The sequence below is a fragment of the Sardina pilchardus genome, chromosome 12 (genome assembly GCF_963854185.1).
Source record: "Sardina pilchardus chromosome 12, fSarPil1.1, whole genome shotgun sequence".
NCBI classification, from domain to species: domain Eukaryota; kingdom Metazoa; phylum Chordata; class Actinopteri; order Clupeiformes; family Clupeidae; genus Sardina; species Sardina pilchardus.
In genome coordinates this window covers 1,007,460-1,033,039 of record NC_085005.1, presented here as the reverse complement: position 1 = coordinate 1,033,039, position 25,580 = coordinate 1,007,460, and the positions used below count along the sequence as shown (strand labels likewise).

Genomic DNA, 25,580 nt, shown 5'->3' with positions numbered 1-25,580 from the left:
TGATCTTAATGTCTTAATTCAAAAAATGAGTAAAAATAAAACCGCTAAGTACACCAATTTGCTTTGTGATTGAAGAATGTATCGTAAATAAATAAATGTTCTTCCTAAATGCTAGGGGGAAGGAAGTATTTGACCCCCTATGTAACCCTATGGGAATTTAACACATGCTCATTGAGCTCAATGCAAATCAGAATAGAATATATACTTTTTTGATCCCAAACAGGCTAATAAGCCTACTGGATAAAGCACCCTGCCAATCTCTAACTATGGTGAAGGGTATGTGATGATGTGGGGCTATTTTAATTCCAAAGGCCAAGGGAATTTTATCAGGATGCATAATATCCTGGATCCATGAAATAGCTGGCCTTTAAAAATAAAAATCTGCCTGCCCCTATGTTAACCCTATGTGTTAAATTCCCATTGGGTTACATAGGGGGTCAAATACTTCCTTCCCTTAGCATTTAAGGAAAACATTTATTTATTTACGATACATTATTCAATCACAAAGAAAATTGGTGTCCTTGGCAGTTTAATTTTTACTCATTTTTTTAATTGAGACATTAAGATCAATTGTCAAATGATGATTTTATATTCCTGTTTTAGCATGGTATCAAATACATGTGCTCCACACTATACAGTATCTATGTATCTCCCACACAGACAGACTTACAGGTAACACACACACAACTAAAAACAAACCCAAGAGAATCAAAGAAAAATGGAGGTGAGTAGTTATGATCACAAACTTGAAGCACTACACACAACAGATTCTTAAGAGATATATACTCACATTATCTGTTATAGACATGCTGACTGGTTGAGCAAAGTTTCAAATTTCTTTGTATGTCTGTGCTGTACTGAATGCAAACCATCACCACTGAATCACTTGCATGATAGACTAAATCATTGTTAACAGGAATAGTAAAACAGTGCTAGATATTTGGCATAAACCTATGTCCAATACAGTGGGGAAAGGGGGCTTGTTACCAGGCTAAAATGGATAAATCCAATCAACAATTACACAAGATGTAATCTCAACTCTCAAAACAGGAAAGCCAGTTCCCAGAGAGGCACAGCAGAAATGTTACAACCCCATCTTAGCAACATTTAAAAAATGTTTCAAAGGCAACATCAGCTGGTCAACACACTAGCGAAACACTACAAGCATTCTGTTAATTTTTGTGGCTTCCTTTTTTATGCATGTATATTTGGTTACACTTTACTTAAAGGTATCTACATAAGAGTGACATGACACAGTCATGAACGTGTCAAACATTATAAAAAGTCATAAACGTTGACATAACGTTAAGTTGACAAAGTGTCATTCAGTTTTTGTCATGACAAGTTAGGGTTAGGGTTAGGGTTCATGTGTCATGACAGTGTCATGCCACTCTTATGTAGATATCTTCAAGTAAAGTGTTAACATATATTTATCCATCTATTAATCTTTGAAAAATCATAGGTTAATTAATCAGTTAAAAACAGGCTCAGGAACCCACTGGCTTCACCATTTCTTGGACAGATAAACAAAAACAAAAACAAAAACACAAGTGTTTATACAGTATATGACATTCTTCCTGTCCATCTTGCAATTACGCATTAATAACAAACCATTTCCACACCTGAAGAAATGTATCTCTTATCCACAAATTCAAACAAGTTCTCATCTTGAGTAAAAAAAAATTAAATAAAAAAACCCCAAAAAACTAAATCACAATAAGACACACAAAACGGACAGGAAGACATTCAACTTTCCCAGACAGCTATTTCTTAATGTAACCAAAATGACCAAGTCCATACCAAACTGTTATCCAATTGCTAAGAGGATGACTTGTGGAATGGCAAAAGAGAGGGCCTCTGAGCCAGTTTTTGAACAAACAGCATAGAAATAAATGCAAACACGCACGCACACACACACACACACCAGAAGCCATACACATCCTCGACATAGACTAAATTTGAGTAGTATAAAAAATAAGTTGATCTGCCATCCTAGAGTAACATTTGCACATTTTGTGAAGAAACTTTATATGCAGAAACAGACATTGATAAGAACGGCTATACCCTTGAACTTTTGATTCCTCTGGGTCAAATACTGATACACCACAATGAACAACATTATTTTTAAGGAATCTGTTTTCTAACCCTGTCTAAGGTTGTCTAAGGTTATTGCTTGGTAAGATGCACTGTTTCTCCCAGCCTTGAGGTATGTGAAAATATTGTACTAATTGGAATTGTGGATCCTTAGAAGCGGAATAATACAGATAAAAAAATGTAGTGCTGATAGACAGTGTCTGACTGAAGCACAGTAGTCACATGAGCAGTCCAAATCTGTAGTGTACAGCCTTTAGTGGGATGACCAGTGACATTATCACATCTGATCCAGAGAAAATAAACTGTATGGATGTTTTACTCTTGGGAATATATTATTTGGTGCATCGTATTGATGCACTTAGTACATTTCCTTGAGATGCTGTAAAGGACTGAAGATGAATTGCAACATTTACTTAACACACTTGATTCGATGGATTTCCATATTCTGATTACATTATCTTTTGTTCTCTATCTGAATATCCTCGGACAAGATTTAGTTAAGTTACATTTCTATACTCATGTTTTTTCTTTGTGTAAAACATAACTTCATTGAGGGGAAATCATAAATCTGACAAAATAAAAGCACATGTCCCATTTATAGCATATAAAACCTGATTTAAGAAATCCACAATATTGATGGTTTAAAAGTGACAGTTGTTTTAAGGTAGGTAGGTAAAAAGAGAATGTCTTTGCCTGTGCTGTACAACAATGCCAACCTGCACTGAGAGGCCAACAGGAGCCTGCAAACCTCTTCTTCACAGCTGCTGAGGGGTGGGGGCACTCTCCCAGGAAAAGTCAGACACTTTAAAAACCAGTGCAGTATCCCATCCTTATGACATTTGTTCTGCCATTGACAACAGACAGATATGAATTAAACAGCCCTAAAATGATATAAAAAATAAACAGGGAAAGTTATCCCATCAGGCACTGCAGAGGAGAGCCATGTGTCACAGATCCAGCTGAAACTAAGCCTTCAATGCATGAGAAATAAACACAATCCCCAAAAACTGGCCAAAGCCATTGTTTGTGAATCCAACTAGAAAAAGGTCAAAGTTTCCAATAATGACCCATCTGGATTCGATGCTACCCTGGTCCCCAAGTAGTACCACTCAGAGATTGACTGAGAAGGCAGAACTAAGGAGAGGTAGCAGGTCCCTCAAACATAAAGCTGGTCTGTAATTGGATCTTCCTCCACAGAGAAGCTGATTTTGAAGTTGGGCTCCAAGATACCCTTACTGCCAAGGGAACCTCCCATAAGAATAGCCCCACACTCAGTAATCCTGCTGGTACGCTGTAAAGAAATCAAAGGTGAGGAAAACAGATCTCTGTGTTGAGAGGTTCCTCCATCATATCCTCAAGGATAGTGCTGGCGTCACTCTGTCAGGAGCTGCTGTAGGAGACTTTTCTGCTGTGACTGGGCTGATTGGGCTCCACTCTGCCCTTTATGGGTTCCCATAGGACCTGGTTGGCTGAGATACGATTCACTCCCTACCAGATTTACTGTGCACTGAACATCAGCAAACACCTGGACTTGCTGTACCTGGAGGGAGAAAATATGAATATGCAGCATCAGTCCAATATGCCCAAATAACTCAACAAGTCCATTGTCAGTGTGGTAACATGCAAGCAAACAATCAGATTTCAGTATTTCGTTCGATTATACTCTACTCCGATATACTACTATAATGTCATATGAATGGAGCACTCCAACTACAATTACATTTATGAAATCGGAGGACATTTGTACCTGGAGTATTTGATTTTGATCTGATTAAATATGTTATCAGCAGCAATGAGGGAGGCAAGCAGATAATCTGGAGTTGCCATGGCAACTCAATGTTGTTACATACAGCACCCTCCATAATTATTGGCACCCCTGGTTGAGATGTGTTCTTTAGCTTCTAATAAAAAAATAAATAAATAATAATATAGGACCACAATGAAAACTAGAGAATGTAATTCTAGGGAAATTACGAGTGCATGAAAATGCCAATGCTGTGGAGTAACATTTTGTTAAATACTCAAATATGATCAAAGCACAAAGATAGAGGTGAGAGAGAGAAAAAACTTGGCGGGAGTCATAGTTGATGATAACTGTAATTTTGAATGGCTAAAGAGTTAAATAGTTGCATAGTTTAAATAGTTAAATGATTAATTCAGGAATTATGGTACTGATGACTTTTATTTTGAAACAGTTGTGGGAAGAGGAAACAGGTTGTGGGAGTCATAGTTGATGGCAAGTAAAATGGCTGAGCAGTTAAATAGTTGAGTAGTTTAAATGGTTATATTATTCAATAGTAAATTATTGTAGTGAGGACTTTTATTTTGAAACAGTTGTGGGCAGAGGAAACAGTTGGCAGGAGTCATATTTTGTCAACTTGCCGTTAAAATGCCTGAAGATTTGATTAGTTGAGTAGTTAAAATGGATAAATTATTAACTAGGGAATTATGGTACTGAGGACTTTTATTTTGAAACAGTTGTGGGCAGAGGAAACAGTTGGCAGGAGTCATAGTTGATGACAACTGGCAAGTAAAATGGCTGAACTGTTAAATAGTCAGTGGTGGACGAAGTACATTGATTGTGTACTTAAGTGAAAGTATAGATACCTTGTGTCAAATATTACTTGAGTAAAAGTGAAAGTACCCACTTTGAATTTTCACTTAACCCTCTAACCGCCCGGGTTTTTTTGGATTTTTGCATAAAAAATTCAAAAGGCCATGGCTTGAAAGTGGTCAGAGATAAAGTCCTACTGTAAATGTGAAAATCATTGAGTATGAACTAAAGTTTATAAAGGGAGTAAATGTACTCATCTAATTTGCATATTATGACGTCACAGGATGGCAATAGCGTCAAATTATGCACATTTCAGTAAATATTGATTGTTGAACACATTTGAGCAGTTTTACTTTGATTTTTGTAATTTCTCCGACATAACAAACAAACAGGAGCACAGCCACATGTAAACCAACAATAGTAAACTATTAGTATTATCACAATCCCTATGTTACTATATAATAAAGTAGCCTGGTCAAATCAGTTCCTATCGCGGATGACTTTGTAGTTCTTCAGAGCCCTATTTTTACTAGACCTGCTGTCTGTACCATGTCAATTACAGACACTATCATCATGATTATCACTGGCACCAAGCACACCATGCTTATTTGAACCCTTTGGTCAACATTGCTGCAGGTAAACATTGATGTACACACGCAAAGACCCACCTCCATTCACAGACGCATCTTGACTGTCACTGCCAATGAACGACCGATCATAATCTCCAAAAGGCAGATATTCTCCTTCAGAATCAGAGTAGGTGAATGGCAGACCCAAGACTTCATAACACACGACTTTGTTTTTTAACATTTGCCGTTTTTCTGCTTCAATTTGTGCATAGCGATCGCGCATTTCACTTCCGCGTTATAAACAGGAAATGCGTCTTTTTTTTTTGTTTCTCGCGAGTAATACAGGCACTTCCTGAAAACTTTTTTACTCAAGTTTGGGCTTGAATCGAAGCTCTGGATGTCTGCCAACTAGTGGTGGGGAGTACAAAGGCGATTTGTCACCCTACTCGGATCTACCGTCTGTTTTAATCAGTGATGTTGCTTGTCGCCGTACGGCGCCTTGGGCGGTTAGAGGGTTAAAGGAATACGCCACCCAAAAATGAAATTAAGCCAGTCTCGGTAACCCCCAGAGTTAGAACAGTGAAAAAAACCCGGTTAAAATCCGTCCGGGCATTGTCCTGCTTTGGGAGCAGCGTTTTTAGCTTTAGCTTAGCACAGTTGCTGTAAATGAAGGGTGTCAGTTAGCACGTCCTCCAAAAAAGTGACCAAGACATCTAATTTTTTTTCTAAATATATCTTGTGAGACGTGTGTTCAGAACGAGTACAAATCATAATGTTAAATCGAACAAGGCTATTACCTGGGCAGATATTTACTTGGAACTATATTCAGCCTCATCACAGGCGAAGATTAATGCCTGTGGATTAGACTGTATCATTATACCAGGCTTTGTGAAAAAAAAAAAAATGTTTTTCTTATAGGTATTATTTGCATTAGACTATGTATGAGTTGGCAAGGTATGATCAGTGTTGGGAAGGTTACTTTGGAAATGTAATGTATTACAGTTACAAGTTACTCTGTTTAAAATGTAATAGTAGTGTAACTATTTGAATTACTTTTTCTGAGTAACGTAACTAATTACTTTTGATTACTTTTCCGATTTTTTTATTATATATATAGTCCCCAAATCCATGCAAAGATTTCGGCCTTGGTCTACAGGCTGCCGAGCAGTTCTGTACAAGCGCACAAGGCAGCAAGGGCATTCAATACATGATATAATGATAATTCGATTTAATGACTTTATTGGTCGAGGAAATGAAAAAAGAGCAAGAGGAGTTGGATAAGTTGATCGGGGATAAAAAACAATCACTCTCTGAGACTATCGAAAATGAAGAAAGCCTTGATGACCTCCTGAAACAGGCTCATGATCTACAAGAGAATATGATGAAAGAAATCAAAGAATTGAAAATCAAGAAATTCAACAGAGACAAAAAGGACGTAATGGAAGGCAACATCTACCACTGGAGAAACCCTGAGTGGACTGACCGCGTTCCCTCCTCTGACCAACTCTCTTCGGCCTCTAGCTCCGTTTTTTTTAACCAGACACCAGTCAGTTGACATTCCTCCTCAAAATCCAAAGTCCAAGAACAAACAAAAAAGAAGAAATGCAAACCAACCGAGGCAAGAAAAGAAAATCTGAAGTACGAGTGGACCCGCTCACAAACCTATCAGAAGAAGCAATGACTGTATTCAACTTATCCAGTAAGCCTTTAGATGCATATACGGGCTTATACGGAAGCTACCTGTTCTCTTGCTTGCTGCTGCTGCCTACTAGTTTGCTTGCTTGCTGCTGTCTGGACCTAGGAACTGCTGTGAGATATCTGGCGCTGTTGGTGGCTGGTGGCGGTACTGCTGGCCGTTGTCTTGTCTTGCTGCTTTTTGCACAATGTTGTGTTCATTGTGCATTTTACCTGTTTTATTGTAGACAATGAATTGATATTTATCTATTTTATCGTGAATAAATGTGTAATATTTTGAACTCCTTTGCCTCATTGATTGATGCCACTGCCCCCTTAATCTTAATTGGAACCTATATTGCTGTCTGGTCACGGGCAGCCCTGTTACTTTAATCTGGCGACACATGTACACTATTCTCAAATCAGATTTTTACTTGTTCACTTAGGCGAGAATTCTCCTATTCACTTTTTTTTGGAGATGCACACCTCTGTATCATGCATATTCTCCCATTCCCTCTTTTTGTAACACCCACAGCACGCAAGTTCAAAGTCAAGGCGGCCTTATGAAAGAGGCATGATTCATTTAAAAAATAACCAGACTGATCTACCACCTCTTTGATTTTGAAAATATAAGCATGGTGAACTGAATAGAGAACGGTCTACAGAAAAATGGCAAAATCAAAATTAGGCTTTTGATGGGTTATCATACAGCCTAGCAAAGAATTGGCTTCAAAAATTTTAACTTTTGCTTTGAGGTTTGTTTGTAAAGAGTCAAGAAGTGATTGAGGTGTGTCGATTCATCTATCTATCTATCTATTGATGCAAGGAACGTCTGTCTGTGTGTCACTCTGTCTGTCTGTGTGTTACAAGCATAACTCTCAAACCACTCATCCAACTGACCTAACATTTGATACAGGTCTTGCTAATGGCATGCGTGAGTGCAGTACAAAGTTTGGTCGTTTTTGGACAAAAAATGACAAAGATATCATTCAATTAAGCAAAATACAATTCTACCGCTCTATAGCCACTCCCCTTCTCACTCTCACTTACTCCAACATAGAAAAAAACAAAATCCCATTTCGCTGACAAACTCACGTGTTGCCATTCATGGAATATACGATGTCTTACTTAAACAACGGACCGTTTCAAGATTGTTCATCTTAGGTAAACATGCTGAGTCCGGTAATCATGCACCCATGTTGGTAAGCAGGCTGTCAAACGCTGTTCTTCTTACCGCCCTGTAGCGCCATAGCTTTATAATTTTCCAACGACAGCAAAAACCCATGGGTATGTAATGTGTCTAATATTGCCATTAGCTGCAACTCAAACGCATTTCCTCTTAATTTTTTTACTTAGCAAAGTCAGTGTTGAGAAAGAAAGTTTCAATGACAGCTGCTTCTAATAACATCAGTTTATCTATGCAAACAATTCTGTAGGGTGACCAGACGTCCCGGTTTTCCTGGGACAGTCCTGATTTTGAGTGGCGTGTCCCGAGTCCCGACAAAAGCCCGTCGGGACGCTAATATGTCCCGGTTTTCACCAACCACTGTTGAAGTGTTTTAATATAGCCCGATCACTACCTAAACCCATGTAGAAACTAGCATAAAGCGTCTGACGTATGATTTGTGTGTGTGTGTGTGTGTGTGTATGTGTGTGTGATCGTGTGCCAGTCAGTCGCAGTCTGCACAATCCGCAATCTTTGCAGTCAACGTTACATTATTTCATTGCCTCGTTTTAATGGCTAGCAGGTTACGCTACGACAATGCTGAAGAGAAAGTCATCATTCTCGATAACCTATTAGTCCGTGAGCCAGAGGGGTTGGTGGTTACCAAAAAGGGGGCAAACCATACCTTTTCTGAAAGCCTGGAATCTCAGCTTTTCAATGATGTATAATGGCCATCTGACAAGCTGTAGCTGTTTAGAGTTATCACACATAATGTAAACTAAGGTTGAGAAAATAATATGGCTGAGTTTCGTTTTCAAAAAATGTTTTCATGCATATGGCTATATAGCCTAATAGGTGAGGAATGTTTAGGAGTCAGACAGTGCAGGCCCTAATCTCTGACTGAAAGCGCACAGAATTTGTGCATTTACACAGCAATATTTAAGAAATTTTCTCGGGGGTGACACCCCGAACCCCCACTACCGTTTCGGCTTAAGGACGGCTATGAAAAAAAAAGTTTCATCTGTCGCATGTTGACGTTACATTTGATCATGCACAAAAGTGTCCCGGCTTTAGTTCAGAGAAATCTGGTGACCCTACTGTAGACTGACACCTGACTGAAGTAGAGTATGGGATTATGACTTCACGTCAAAGTTAAAACTGGAGATGCACAGTTGGTAAGCTCCAATATCTAAAGTGGGTGATTATAACTGGATTTTCACTATTTAACAATATAGCCTCATGGATAAGGTAATGTTGGGAAATATGTCACTGTGGAATGGGGAAAAACATGAAGTCTATCAGCTTAATGATACTGTAATGCTAATTTGTGATGTTCTGTGTAGCCTACATGTACTTAGAACTAGGCCTGCTGTCGACATCAAGCAATAGGCTGTTTCACCTTGGATTTGCACCAACCAAAACGTGTAACTCCTTTACTCACACGTAAAGGACAGATTTAAGCGAAGGGAAGAATTTGTGCAGAGTGAAATGTGCGCAGTTACGCACTTTTTTTGACTTACGCACCCTTACGAATATGGGAGAATTCCCCCCATAGCGTGTAAACTGGAATATTCCAAATTTTCATAATATTCTAATTGGTGCTTTAATCAGATCGTTCTGCACATGTAACCACACCCTCCTGGAAAAAACAGCAAGAAACCATCTTACGCCGGTGATCCACTAGCACGCGATGCGAACTCCGCATCGCACTATCCCCATTCATTTCAATGAGAAGCGAATTCACATCCCGCATAGCATTCTGGGTGCGCGTTGCGTCGAGAGCTGTGGTTGCGGTGCGTCGGAAAAGTTCAGCAATCCCCAACTTTATGCAAATTAATCCGTCCATTGCGAGGCGAGTATCCAATAGTAGAGCAGGTAGCTCCTGACGTTCAACAACATTGCATTTTCCGGTAGTCTTGGCTTTACCGCCAGTAAATAATTTACCATCATATCAGACGAAAAACTGAATATTGGAGCGTGAACTTCTCCCTGTATGTATGATTGGACTCATAAAGGGACAGCATAATGTGCAATGAAGCACGGAGGGAGATAGCGGAGATTGTTGCTGATGAAGGTGAGTGTAACTGTTTTGAAGTTGACGAAAGTAAACTAGGCCTACTTGTTCATTTGCTCAGATTAGACTGCTAGCAATTTGGTTGTCAGTGGGAAATAGCACTGCTACCGCTACAGTTGGCCAATAATTTAGCTTTTGGTTGGTTCGCCGTACCTGTCCTGTTTCACCCATTAAAAAGGGAACGCCTACCAAAGCGTCTACGGGGAGGGTAGCGTAGCGAATGAGTAGTGCGATGCAGAGTTTGCATCGCGTGCTAGTGGATCACCGGCGTTATGCTGGTAGCTGGTTTTAGCTGGTTTTCTTCCAGCTATTGCTGGAACATGCTGGCGTGACCATCTGAGGAAGCTGGTCATGCTGGTGTGACCAGCCTGTCGTGTGGGATACAGCTGGTGTAAGGTGGTCATGCTGATAACCAGCCTGCCAAGCTTGACGTTGTTGGTGTAAGATGGTTTAGAATGACCAACATAAGCTGGCATGGCTAGTGCAAACCAGCAATGTAGACCAGCAAAACCAACTAAAGTGACCACCCTGCTGAAAAAACCAGCCTGACCAGCTAAAGGTGGTTTGCTGGTTGACCAGCTTGTTAACCAGCTTATTTGACCACCCTATGATGGTTAACCAGCTAGACCAGCAAAACTCTCGCGAAAACATACCTTCAGCTGGTTTACCCAGCTTATGATGGTAATTCAGCTGGTTTTGATTGTCGTACCACCTTAAGCTGGTCATTTTAGTTGGTGTTGCTGGTCTACATTGCTGGTTTTTACTGGCCACGCCAGCTTATGTTGGTCATTCTAGAAAACCAGCTTGACCATCTTTGTCAAGCTTGACAAGCTGGTCACCAGCATGACCATCTTAAACCAGTTGTATCCCAAACGACAGGCTGGTCACGCCAGCAATAGCAATAGCTGGAAGAAAACCAGCAAAGACCAGCAAAAACCAGCTAAAACCAGCTACCAGCCTAAGCTGGTTTCTTGCTGTTTTTTTCAGCAGGGCATGCTGAATTACCATCTGCTGAATTACCACCGTAAACTGGGTAAACCAGCTGAAAGAAACAGCTTGACCAGTTAAGGTGGTTTGCTGGTTGACCAGCTTGTTAACCAGCTTGTTTGACCAACCTATGATGGTTGACCAGCTAGACCAACGAAACTTTTACGAAAACATACCTTCAGCTGGTTTAACCATCTTACGATGATAATTCAGCTAGTTTTGATTGTCGTACCACCTCAAGCTGGTCATTTTAGTTGGTGTTGCTGGTCTACATTGCTGGTTTTTAGGCCTTGCCAGCCCGCTGAAAAAAACAGCAAGAAACCAGCTTATGCTGGTAGCTGGTTTTAACTGGTTATAGCTTGTCTTTGCTGGTTTTCTTCCAGCTATTGCTGGTCTTTGCTGGGGTAGCTGGTTAGGCCACCAGCTAAACATGCTTGCGTGACCAGCCTGTCGTGTGGCATACAGATGGTCATGCTGGTGACTAGCCTGCCAAGCTTGACTTTGTTGGTGTAAGATGGTCATGCTGGTTTGCTACAATGACCAGCAACACCAACTAAAACTAGAAAATGTAATTCCATGGAAGGAATTACCATTGCATGTAAATGCAAAAAGGTTGCTGTGTAAAACATTGTATTAGGCCTATAGTTAAAAAGACAACATCTGCTACACAGAAGAATAGATAAATAACAGTAACCCGATTACAATTCCACTGAAATTACTTGGCAAGTCACATTTAAAAAGTGATTTATGAAAATGCATCAAAATTGTGGATATAGGCTATTTTAGAAAATAACTCTTCATTTATTAGAATTTAAAAGACTGAAATGAAGTTGCCAACTTCAAACGAGTTGCAAGAGCTGACATCTAGTAGCCTACAGTGAAACAACTGGTTAGCTTACATTACCTTCATATCTACACTAATGCAGGTTAAGAAGCCATAGGCTATAGACTTAGACACCATTGGAATACGGAATACAATCTCAAACAACGCCAATCAACGATGATGCAGCAACAGGTAGGATATCTAGCAAATGTAACGTTAGCTTACAGTAGGATATCTTATGTAGGCTACACATATTACAGGATATGCCCCTGACTGCCCTTGACGGCCGATTATCGGGTATGTGTGTTCAGGCCTTAATAGGAATGTACAATAAGCTGTTAACAAAGGTTTTTAATTTGTGAATGATACCGAAAGCTTTAAATGATTGCCTGGCTGGCAAGTGCCTATAGCTGAAACGACTAGCTTGCTAACAAACAAACGTGAAAATGATAGCAATGCAGTTTGTACTAGAAACGACTGTGAGAAGAAGGCTTGAACCTAAATGGTGCAACTAGTAGGCCTATGTCTATCAGGTTGGACTTCACTTAAAACGCTGGGTGAAGATCGGTGTCGTGTAGGCTGCTCTGTCGAGATGGCTAAAAGCCCTTGTGTAAGCCCTGTTGGCTGCAGCCGACCCCGACATTAAACGTTAGCCTGGAGCAAGTTATGTTTGGTTGTCGTTAGCTAAATACAGTGTTTACGTTGACGTTAGGTTAGATTGTCTTTAGCTGTTGATAACGTTACCGAGAGCAAACCAGTTACTGTAACGATATAAACAAATCAATTAAGGAGTAGCCTACAGCAGGAGACAAGACGATAACGTCCTGGTTTACAGCAGCTGTGGCATGGTAGAATGTTTTCACAGCTGTTACAGCTTAATGAGTAGACGTAACAATCAATCTTTGCCGCCAAAGCGTCTCTATGGGAGTTTTTAAATTATTTTATCGCAAATATCTCAAGTATAAAGTTCACAAATGTGAAAAATACATTCATCAAATCTCCGTTACAAGAACTTTGTATGAGTGTTTGAATGGTACGACCGTCCCGGTAAGTTTTGATCTCGATTGAGTAGTGTTAAATGAATTGGCAAGGAGATAAATAGCCAGATGTACATTTGCAAATATATTATGTTTGTTTGTAGGTTTTTATTGGCTCTGTGCACTAGATATAGACGAACTTCCGTGTTGGTCTTATGGTTGGCGAACATGTTTCTTGCTGTCTCTTTGTAACCATAGCGGTCAGAAAGCACTGACTAATGAGCGTTTCAGTCATAGCAAAATGTAAGAAATACAATGCTTGCAAGTGTTTTAAGCTTCTTAAAACCGTGGGCGACTGCTGTGTGCCAGTTTGCTCGGTTTCAGGTCGATTTTAGCTTCCAGCTTTTTCCTGAAAACACCAGCCTGTGTGTGCACGGAGGAGGGCAGGATTTCGGTGCCTGAGTAACGTTACACGTTAGTACAATTGCTTTTTGATATCGGGAGTTTGTCTCTATCTAGTGTACAGAGCCAATAAATTGCCCTAAGTAACAAAGCAAAGATATTCATGGGTTTCATTAGGTCACTTTCGACAGTATTAACGCAGCGCTCATGCAGCACTCATTTAGGTTGATTTTAAGAGACCTGATGAGACCTGATGAGACCCACGAATAGCTAGAAATTAGCTCGGTTTAGACAGCAAATTGTGTTAGTTTGTTTTTTTAATTAAAGCAAGAGATTATTTCATACCCTTATAGTTAATAGCCTACATATTTACTTAAACACAGATTCTTGAGGTCTTGTTTGTCACAGCACTCATCATTTACTGTCCTCATTAACAAGCATGGTTGTTTACAGTTTTTTATTACTTGTCTATGTGTTGAGGATAGAGGAACTGGAGGTGCTTGTGTTGTCACGTGAGTATTTCCACTTCCCTGCTCTTATGCATACACACACCCATACACTCCCACAAAGTCTGGGAAACGTTACAGGAGCCTAAGAGTTGCACCAGCAGGCTCAGAAACACCATAACACTGTTCAACACCAAGACCCACCACTAGCCCCTGCCCCCCTCCACCTTGCACATGGACTACAGACGGCTGACTACCGCTGATAACTGCACTTCATCAAATGCACCTCATCAATGCACTATTATACAGTATTCTGCCTTTTAGGGACACTCGCAAGTTAGGCTCCCTACTGTAGACTACTGTTTGTTTAGCCTACACAGGAAGATGCATATTAACACTGCAAGATACTGCAAAATACTCAAAGTCGCCCAGGTCTCAGACATTGCACGGAAGGTGTAATCAATCAACTAGGCTTCGGTGACGTTTAGCACGAAACACAGGGTAGGTATAGCATTTGTTTGGCTATTGATGCATGCTCTGGACAAGTCTTTGTTATCAAACCATACCCATTTGTTGTGCATTTTTTTCAATATCATTTGGCAAACGCATCACCGTCAAAAAGACTGATGTAAACAATAGTTATCTCGGTGGCGTTGTTCCTTTTGCCCCTGACAGATTCAATGTTTAAAACACCTTGTTTGCGGCTCCTTATTTTCGCTTAGAGATCGGTTGCACAATGATCTCACAACAACACTATCTAGACCTACTACTTTGGAGACCATACAAAAATATGCACGCAATAATTAAAAAGTAAAATACTGTACAATTTCGTTACACAGCTTTACTGAAGTGCATTTACAAGCTATGGGTCTGACGTTAGCCATGTAGCTAGCTAGCTGACATCAACATTACCTTCACAACTATACAGATTGTTCATGGAACGATTTATATCCACAATCCAATATTGATAATGTAGTAGAAGTACAGGATACTTTTGTTTCACTGTTTTAGTGAAGTGCATTTACAAGCTATGGGTCTGACGTTCAGTGTTGGTCAAGTTACTTTGAAAAAGTAATTAGTTACTGATTACTGATCTGAGAAAGTAATCCTGTTACTTTACTGATTACTTTTCCCAAAAGTAATTAGTTACTTTACTATTAGTTACTTTTCAAAAACACACTAGCTGGCTACACAACCTGAACATGCTATAAAGCAATAGGCCTACACCTTTCAGCCTAATTCTATTTTTTCTGCATATTCCATCATATAAAATAGAATCAAATGCAGTGTTGTGCTTGTGCATAAACGGGTTCTGTGAACTATGAACTGCACGCAACACATTTGCAAATAAAGAACGTGAATTCGTTCAGATTATGTGAAATGAACAACGTGCGTCTCTGCTAAGTTCCAATTAAATGTTGCGCAGTTTTAACCTGCATGTAACGCTCCAAACTTTCATCGATGCTGCGGATGTAACAGAAAACATGCTGCATTGTTGCAACAATATTCGGAACGGGCGCGCTGTCCGTGGTAAAACAAAAACAGAGAGCCCTGTGAAAGTGGACGCATTCTGCGCCAACCCTTCACTCAAACACACATGGACTCTGTAAAATTAACCGAGGGTTGGACCTCCGTTTGGCAAACCACATAGGCTACTGCAGGGGTTATGTCTGAGAGCAGCTACAGAGAACATGATACAGGCTCTACCTAATATTTATGGACATTTTACTCATTGCCTCGCAAAGACTCCGACGTAGCCTACAAACTTAACCCTTATGTCCACCGAAAACAAGTTCGAACGTCAACGACCTCAATTTCGAATTTGAAAAGACATTTGAGTTGAAGCATCAGTCCAGAGTGAAAGCTATAGGGGAAAGCATAAGTCATCGAATTAAATGAAAGTAGAAAGAAGAATAAAAGTGAAGTAATGATAAGCAAAAGAAGTCCAAGTCCCGAACTATGGGAAACGTTTAGGAAAACCCCAACTCATGTAGGCTATTAGCCTAAAATGCAGCATGGTCATGCTCTCTCCCGCACTGTCTCGGCTGTTGTTTACATCTCTCGCAATGCGTTGCACATAATACTGATTTGTCACCAGACAGTCTCACAGCAATTAAAATCACAGTTTAGTAACGCAGTAACGATTACTGTGATTACTGATTTTGCAATTGTAATCCCTTACTTTACTTGTTACTTGAAAAAAGTAATCGGATTACAGTAACGCGTTAGCCATGTAGCTAGCTAGCTGACATTAACATTACCTTCACAACTATACAGATTGTTCATGGAACGATTTATATCCACAATCCAATATTGATCATGTAGTAGAAGTACAGGATACTTGGCCCCAGCCGTGGCGTGACTGGCTGGGACACCTGCACCGCGCGCCGGCGACCCGGGTTCGATTCCCGCCCCGAGGTCCTTTCCGGATCCCACCCCGACTCTCTCACCCATTCACTTCCTGTCTCTCTCTGCTGTCCTGTCAAAATTAAAGGCACAAATGCCCAAAAAATACACTTTAAAAAAAAAGAAGTACAGGATACTTTTGTTTCACTGTTTTAGTGAAGTGCATTTACAAACTGTTGTGTCTTATATCATATATCTAGTAGCTTATTAGCCATCTGGCTATCTGGTATTAGCCATCTAGCTAGCCGCATGACTTTACCTTCATAATTATATATAAATTGTTCATGGGACAATTTATATCCCCGGTCCAGTTTGGATCGCTTAGTTTTCATGTGAAGCTCCACAATTTCTTCCACCTGTGATAGACTAATCTTTTGAAGATGCCGCAAATTCCTTGTAAACGTGTACATAACTCCGATTACAGTTGGACTCTCCATAAGCCAGCGTTGACCGGAAGTAGCTCCACACATAGCCAATATTCAAAATGGCGGCGTGATATAGGCTTATAGCTGGAAGAAAACCAGCAAAGACCAGCTAAAACCAGCTACCAGCATAAGCTGGGTTCTTGCTGTTTTTTTCAGCAGGGATGTTTTCACTGGTCTATCTGATCAACCATCATAAGGTGGTCAAACAAGCTGGTTAACAAGCTGGTCAGCCAGCAAACCACCTTAAGCTGGTCAGGTTGTTTTTTTCAGCAGGGCAGTGAATGTTTAACACAGTCAGCATTACATTAAAATCTCCAGCAAGATGATTTCAAGTACAAACAAATTTCCTTTACCTGATCATTACATATGGAGCTGATACTGCAGAGGTTGTTGTTGCCCATGGCAACAGGAGGACCCATTGGAGGTATTGATCCAACAGCTTCCGAGGCACCAGCCATGGACACAGTTATACTCATGTTATTGAATAGGCCCTGCTGTCCAAAAGCCTGGGGGGCATTCTGTCCAGCCTGGTTAAACAGACTTGAAACATAGAAATACTTAACAAAAATATAACATGACATATTAAATGAATAACAACTGCCATTCTATTGTAATGTGGGCAACAGCCTGATCATGGTTTCATTGCAATCTAATGTACCCAAAATTCATCCATAACTTTTTAAGTTATCTTGCGAACAAACAAACAAACAGACAGACAGACAGACAGACAGACAGACAGACAGACAGACAGACAGACAGACAAACCCCAATGAAACACAACCTCCTTGGCGGAGGTAATAAGTGTATCATTATATGGACAGGTTAGGGCAGATATTTTCTATTGACAGTCAGTCAGCTGTGAGGACTGGCTCATGTGATGACTACAGGGGAGGCACATTCATTTGAAATCAGATTATGAGCATACATGTTAGAGGCGTGCTTTAAATTCCTTCATCAGAACTGATAAGAATAAACTTCACAGGCTCTAGCAACAACGTTGCTCTCCCCAGTTGCCTCCAACTGTTTCTACTGCCTGAAACTAAATTCAGTATTAATTAATTCAACTATTTAAACTACTCAACTATTTAACTGTTTGGCTATTCCAACTGTCAGTTTTCATCAACTATTACTCCCTCCAGCTGTTTCTACTGTCTGAAACTGTTTCAAAATATACGTCCTCACTAAAACAATTCACTATTAATTAATGAAACTATTTAAACTACTCAACTTTTTAACTGTTACGCTATTCAAACTGTCAGATTTCATCAGTTATGACTCCCACCAACTGTTTCCTCCACCCAAAACTGTTTCATAATGAAAGTCCTTACTACAATTATTCACAATTAAATAATTAAACATTTATTACTAATTTAAACTAATGAATCAACTGTTCAGCCATTTTAACTGCCAGTTGTCTTCAACTATGACCACTACCACCTATTTCCTCTGCCCACAACTGTTTCAAAATAAGTCATCAGTGCCATAATTCCGTATTTAATAATTTAACTATTTAAACTATGCAACTATTTAACTCATTTAGCTCAACTATTTGAACTACTCAACTGTTTAACTTTTTGCCCATTCCAACTGTTAATTGTCATCAACTATGACTACCATCAACCGTTTTTTCTACGTCACCTCTTTCTTTGTGCTTAAATGATATTTGAAACATTATCTAACAATATTTTGCAGAAATGTTTACATTTTCATGCACTCGTAATTCCCTGGAATTGCTTTCTCTAGTTCTTCTTCTAACGCTTTTGTGCGTTTAATGCGGCTTCAACCGTTTAACGTAGAAACCTCATTCAAACTATGTTATGTAGATCTTACTTAGGTGACTTCAGACATGTATTTTTCAACTTTGTAACTTTTATACTTTTTAAACTATTTAATTAAAACTATCAAAATTTCCCCATAGACTTAACATTGTGATTATGACATCACAATTCCGATTAGAATCCTATGCCAGAACTCTCTCTCAGGCTTTTAGAATCCTATGCCAGAACAAAGCGTTGTTTAAAAATGTAACATTTTTGTCTCCTCCGTATTTCATGATCTTCACATTGCAATCCTGGCTGAGCAGCGGCTGATAGAATCTCCGGGTGTCCTGCACACACTCAAATTAATGTCATTTTTTTTTACACGCATTTAAAAAGAAGCTGCTTTTGTTTACAAGCCAACTCAGGATTTCAAGCGAATTCCCATTCGAATACACACACACACACACACACACACACACACACATAGTAGAATAAGAACTACACTGGAGTACTTTAGGTGATTGACACACCTACACCACACCCACTCTCAGGTAAAGAAGTCCTGCTGAGTCGGGGGTGGCGAGATGAATGAAAAGGGAAGCTCTTCAATTCATTCACTCTGGTCACACTGACATCTCGGCCTCCCTCTCGGCCTCCCTCTCTCTCTCCCTTTCCCTTTATCTCTCTTTTTATCTTCATCTTTTCTTTCTCTATGGTTTGTTACTTTGTTTATTTGATACATTGTTTTATCTGGTGTATGTAGCATTTTAACTTGGTAACTTGGTAACTAAGGTTTAAATTCAAGTTTACTGTTTGTTGTGAGGTTAAGTTTACTTTCTCCTTTTGTTCCTTTGTTTAAGGATAATTACTGATATTATTTTACTTTTACATTCAAAGGCTCAATGCCTAATAAATGGTTAATTTTCCTCGCGCAGTTTGCATATCTCTAAAGTCTAGTGTGCCATTCCATAGTCTGCCATAGTTAACAAACTAGTTATTTGGTAATTTATTAGAGGTACAATATTCATCTTATGGAGTCAGATAAATCGTGTTTTTTCTCCTTATAACATTACCATCTAACTTCTCAGATATCTTAATTACAGTCCAATTCAACCTCATTGAAGCGCCGGACATAGACGGAACACATATATAAGCGGGAATATATAGTTTGTATATTTTTCCAGTTTACAAAGGCACAGCAACAAAAAATGTAACGATAATCATTCTTCCGCCAAAAAGTACATTCCCCCATATGAATGGTTGCCATGCAACAACGAGACGCAGCCACTCTAACTTTTGTGCTAGTTGTGGTAGCGCATTACTGTAGAACGAAATGCGGTCAAGGTATGTGTTTATTGTGAAATTTACAACAGCATCAAACGCAATTCAGCCAATCATAATCAAGGACCTGAACGATCCGTTATAGAACATACTTTTGACGATGCTGTTGGACTTTAAATAAAGGCAATCTAAATGGATGTTTTATCAATGGCAATATCGAAAGTATGATTGCTAAAACAGATTTATCAAACAATATCATGATAATATCATAGACACAGACACAGTGTTAGCCAACGTTAACACAGCTATCACTGGGTCACTCACTATGACACTTGCCCAATTCCCCAACAGTTCTCAGGACACCACAACTCTCCTCTGCCCATCGGTCCTTTCCCTATTCTCTCCCTGGCCCCTATCTCGCCTAGGAGGCTCATAATTATGGGCTGGGGTCCGTCATAGGTTTAAGCAATAAGCCCCGAGAGGCTGAAGGTTACTCTAGCTGCGTTTCCATTGACCATTAAATTGCGCAAATTAAGAGTTGCGAAAAGAAAGGTGCTTAATGGTAACACACAAATTTCGAAAAAACTCACATTTTTTCGATAAAAAGTTTTTGCGGTCGGGTGAGGTGGTTTTTAGAGCGTATCGAAATTTGTATATTTCGCAAAACTGCAATGGAAACACTTTTTTCGCATCACACGAGTCACGTGATCCAACAACCGGATGTTACAGCGAACAAAAACGACGAAGAAGACTGTCGACAGGAAGTGGTCCCGGGAAAATTATGTGTTTTCACATAGACAGTAAAAGATATGGACAGAGCTATCACGTGGACGTCAGCAGAGACCAAGGAAGCAAATTTCAACGTTTTTTTTTTGGTCTACTTATCTCCTGCGCAGGCTCAGGGGGACGTACATGTGACGTAGGCACGTAGTCTGACCTATGGCGACGCTTCACTCTCTCTTGACACATGCGCATTACCTAACTGACGTCACTTTTAGCATTGATTTTGGAAAACGGTTATTATTAAGACAGTTACGAGGCTATAACACACAATGTTGTATGTACTCCGAAAATAGAAAAGGTTCGTACAAAGGCTTAAAACGCTTCAACTGTAACGTTATTTGATGTCAAAAGTGGCGCTTACGCCCCATAGGATTCAATGGAATGGCTAGTTAGCACTGGTCTCCTATTTAGCATGGCGGCCGCCATACTGTCTACACTCTCCGAACGTTCGCCTGCCCCCTTGGTTTTTCATTAAAAGTGGCTTGTGCTAAAATCACGAGTTTTCCGTTCATATCAACTGTTGCCATGAGTAAACAAAACGATTCAACTAGCATTACACTGCAGACGTTGACTAGCATTTTAAACAGCTAGTTTCTGCCGTTATTATGGGACAACTGGTCATATCATTCTCCCGTTTATGCATCTCATTCACTTTTGATTTTGCATGCACCACCCATTGTTGATGACAAATCCTTGGTTCGGTTCAAAACTGGTGTAAATGCGGGCTGGTTCACTAGATAGCACCACGGTTCAAAGAATTCAGAACCGCACCAGTTCAACACCAGGTTTGTTTTCGGTGGAATACAATACAAACACAGTTCTGAACCACAAGTTCAAATTCGAATCTTGATTGTACAAAAGTGTATGATAAGTGATATAATCATAAGTATAGCATTAGTCTAACCACCCACCCACCTAACCTCCCACCCCATCCTCAACCAACCCACTCATCCCACCCTCAACCCTATCCAGTCACACCCTACAGTTTTACCAAAGTAAATGTTGTAATAAACTATGTTACTATACAATGTACAGTAGTAAGTACACAAAAATGACAAACAAAGACAAAAAAACAAAAATAAAAATAAAAAAAAGGGTGGGGGGTGTCATCATCTAGTCTGTTTCCTGTAAGGGGATCTGTAAGCCCTCATAGAACGCCAAAAAAAAAAAGATCTCCAAGTTCTCTCAAAACTCTGTATGGAGCCCCTCAGTGTGTATCTAATTTTCTCTAGTTTCAGGAAAAACATAATGTCTCTTATCCACCTAGTAAATGTGGGTGGTGTTTGTTCCTTCCACTTAAGTAAAATCTGACATCTAGCAAGTAGAGAAGAGAATGCTATGACAGCATAGGCCCTGCCTTTAAGAAATTTTGTTTCTTCTGTAAAGCCAAATATGGCACATATTGGGTTTGGAGGGATTTCTATACCAAACATTCTGGAATAGGCCTGAAATATGTCTGTCCAGAATGTCCTGAGATGTGGGCAGGACCAGAACATATGTATGTGGTCTGCAGGCAGACCTTTACAGCGGGGACATGCAGGATCAACATTAGGGAAAATCTCAGCTAGTTTAGCCTTGGTCCAGTGTACTCTTTCCAGGATTCAGGATTTTGAGTTGAATTAGGCTGTGTTTGGCGCAAGGAGAGGAGGTGTGTACTAAGTCAAGTGTAGCTTCCCATTGATCCTCTCTCATTGCCTCCCCAAAGTCATCCTCCCAAAGTTGTTTTATTCCTTGCAGTGAAGGGGGAGAGATGTTACAAATATCATTGTAAAGAATTGAAATTAAACCTTTCTGGTGTGGAGAAAAATAAAGAAAATGGTCTACCGTATTATCTGTTGGGAGATTTGGGAAGGAGGCAATGTTTTTCTGTACAAAATGTCTTACTTGGAGATACCTAAAGAAGTGATATTTGGACAGGTCAAACTTCTCAGAAAGTTGAATAAATGATCCAAAGCTGCCCTCAATAAAGAGATTGAGGATAGATGTAATGCCTTTTTCCCGCCATATTCTAAAGGCTGAGTCTAGGGTAGATGGTGGAAAGTTATAATTGTTCATGATAGGGGAATGTATTGACATTTTTGACAAGTTAAAGTGTCTTTTAAACTGTGACCAAATTCTAATTGAATTAAGAACGATGGGATTTGGGGAGAATTGGCTTTGTGGAGTGGGAGGGGAAGGGGCGCATAATACAGAGACTAAGTGAACCGCACTGCGTGTGCACTCCAGGTGTACCCAGGGTTCACTCCTGTCAGGATGGTATTCCTCTGTCCAAAACAACATTTTCTAAATATTACAAGCCCAGTAATAATAAATAAAGTTGGGAAGTGCCAGGCCAGCAAGCCCTTTGGGTCTTTCAAGAGATTGCCTTTTGATCCTGTGTGGTTTACCATTCCAAATAAAGGATGTTATGCTTTGGTCCAAAGTTCTGAAAAACTTTTTCCTTATTAAAAAATAAAGACATTTTGGTAATACAATCATTTTAATAAGATTAACACGACCAATTATGGTGAGAGGTAAATTTGACCATCTCCCCATATCCTGTTTACATTTAAAAGAACACCAAAGTTCTTAACAAACAGAGAAGAAAAGATGGGTGTGATCTAGGGATGCACCGATCCGATATTTGGATCGGATATCGGCCCCAATATGAACAAAATAGCTGGATCGGGGATCGGAAAAATGAGCCGAACCATGGGCTGATCCGAATTTAATATAGTCTCAAAAAAAGGCTGAGCCATGACGCGCAACCAGCCATTTAGTGCAGCTCACTGCTGCAGGTTAGAGTGTGCCTCACCTCACTGTGTGCTCTGAGTGTCTAAATTCATGGATGGGATAAATACAGATACCACATTTATGTCATAGGATCAAAAGAATATCTATACTAACCACCATTTGTCATAGATTAATTAGGCTACGATCTTCATGCGTTTTGTTGCATTTAGGCAACACGTTAATGTGTAACAGTCAACAAAATAGGCTACTCAAACTAAACACATTGTCATTTTCATCTCATCTGTATAAACTGTTCTTGGTATAAAGACATGCAAATGTTCAAATTAGCTGTTAAAAACGTATCATTTATTAGATAAAACGTACAACTTCTACCGTTTACCACCATTCAAACTCCGTGTGAACTAATTAGTTTATCGTGGGGAAACTGCGGGACCGTACCACTATGAGTAAATAGAGGGGTTTCGCGGGTGACACCATTTTGGCAGGGGTGTTTCAATTCATGTCTCTAATATGGGATTTTTATCTGCAAAATAGTTTTTTTGTTAGATTTATTATTTAGTAATAACTGTGAACTTGAATTTGAATGCTGTTCCAAGTTGCTGCTGGTGTACAACTGTTTATTTTTAATACTAGTAATATAATCAATAATGATGATGATAATTATAATAATAATAATAATAATAATAATAATAATAATAATAATAATACATGACCTTTATATCTAAGTGTTATTTTGTTAGATTTTTTTTAGGAAAGTAATGTTTAGTTAGGGAAAGAATGAAGAATGAAGTCAAGCCTGATGCCTTTAGTCTTTTCCACATGGTGAGGTATACAGTTTATTAATTAACAATGGTATCGGATCGGTATCGGATATCGACCGATACACAGAGCCCAGGCATCGGTATCGGGACTGAAAAAGTCGGATCGGTGCATCCCTGGTGTGATCTCCACTCTAACGTATTTAAATCCTTTTTTAACTATTTTGAATGGGAAATGAGTTGGGGGAATTTGTGCAGCAGCCTGATTGAGGGGAACCATCTCACTTTTCTGGAGGTTAATTTTGTAACCAGACAGTTTCCCAAACTGATTTAAAATATCAACAATATGGGGGACTAAAGCTACAGGGTTGGTTGTATAGAGAAGTAAATCATCGCCATAGAGGGATAATTTATGGGTAAGTCCATGTCGCACTATGCCTGAAAACTCCTCAGATTGTCTAAGGGCGATGGCTAGTGGTTCTATGGCAATTGCAAAGAGGAGAGGGGATAGGGGGCAACACTGACGGGTACCTCTGCCAAGGGGGAAGTATTCAGACTGCTGGCCATTGGTGACAACCGCAGCCAAAGGGTTAACATACAGAAGTCGGATCCAAGATATAAACGCATCATCAAATCCAAATGTTTCAGCACAGAGAAAAGATAGTGCCACTCGACTCGGTCGAAAGCTTTTTCAGCATCAAGTAAAATCACCATTTCAGGGGCAGAAGTTGAAGGGGAATACACAATGTTCATGAGTCGTCTTAGATTGCAGCTAGAATGTCTATTTAAAATGAAACCAGTTTGATCTGCTGATATTATCTGAGGCAAGAACCTCTCCAGTCGACCAGCTAGAATTTTGGACAGAATTTTATAATCACTGTTCAGTAAGGAGATTGGGCGGTATGAAGGACATCGGAGGGGATCTTTACCTTTTTTTGGGATCAGTGTTATTGCCGCTTGACGTGAAGTTGGTGGGAGCTGACCAGATGATAATGACTCATTGAACATAGCTTGAAGCAGAGGAGAAAGTTGAGGTGCAAATATTTTATAGAAGTCTGAGGTAAAACCATCGGGTCCCGGTGTTTTATTGCTTTTTGAAGATTTAATAGCATCTAAGATCTCTGCAGATGTAATATTTTCCCCCAAGAATGAATTGTGTTCAGATTGTATAGAAGCAAATGTGAGGTTGTTGAAAAAGCTGTCTATTTGTGGAAAGTTTTCATCACATTCAGAGGAATAGATGTCGCTGTAATATTGTTTAAAGGTGCTGTTAATTTCCAGATGATCGGTCACAATCTCGTCATATTTATCATGAACTTTAGGTATAAGGCGACAGGAGGCGGTCTGGCGGGCTTGTTGGGCTAAAAGCTTGCCAGCCTTGTCACCTGAATCATAAATATTATATCGGGCCCTTGTGAGTAGGTATGTGGCCTTGTCTGTGGTGAGTGAGTCATATTCTGTTTGTAGGTGTAGTCTCTCCTTATAAAGAGCTGGAGATGGGAATGAGGAGTAACGTTCATCAATGCTAGCTAAAGCTTGAGAGATGTTGTCAAGTTTGTCCATTCTTATTTTTTTCATTCTAGAGGAGTATCCAATTATTTGCCCTAGAATCATCTATCGAGTGGACGATGTGCGGGATGCCTCTTCGGGTTTAACTGGGTAACCTATT

General features: G+C 39.7%; 1 protein-coding gene across 2 annotated transcripts in view; it reads right to left on the bottom strand.

Moving 5' to 3' along the window:
• Positions 1-529: 529 nt before the first annotated feature.
• The window catches only part of ncoa1 (nuclear receptor coactivator 1), a 212,631-nt gene continuing 187,580 nt past the window's right edge, over positions 530-25,580 (bottom strand). For both annotated transcript variants that reach the window (XM_062551011.1, XM_062551012.1), the window contains 2 exons: positions 16,950-17,136; positions 530-3,634 (listed from right to left, as the gene is read on the bottom strand). In XM_062551011.1, coding sequence (XP_062406995.1) covers positions 3,467-3,634; positions 16,950-17,136 — 355 coding nt within the window. In that variant the 3' untranslated portion in view covers positions 530-3,466. The remainder of the gene's footprint in view (positions 3,635-16,949; positions 17,137-25,580) is intronic.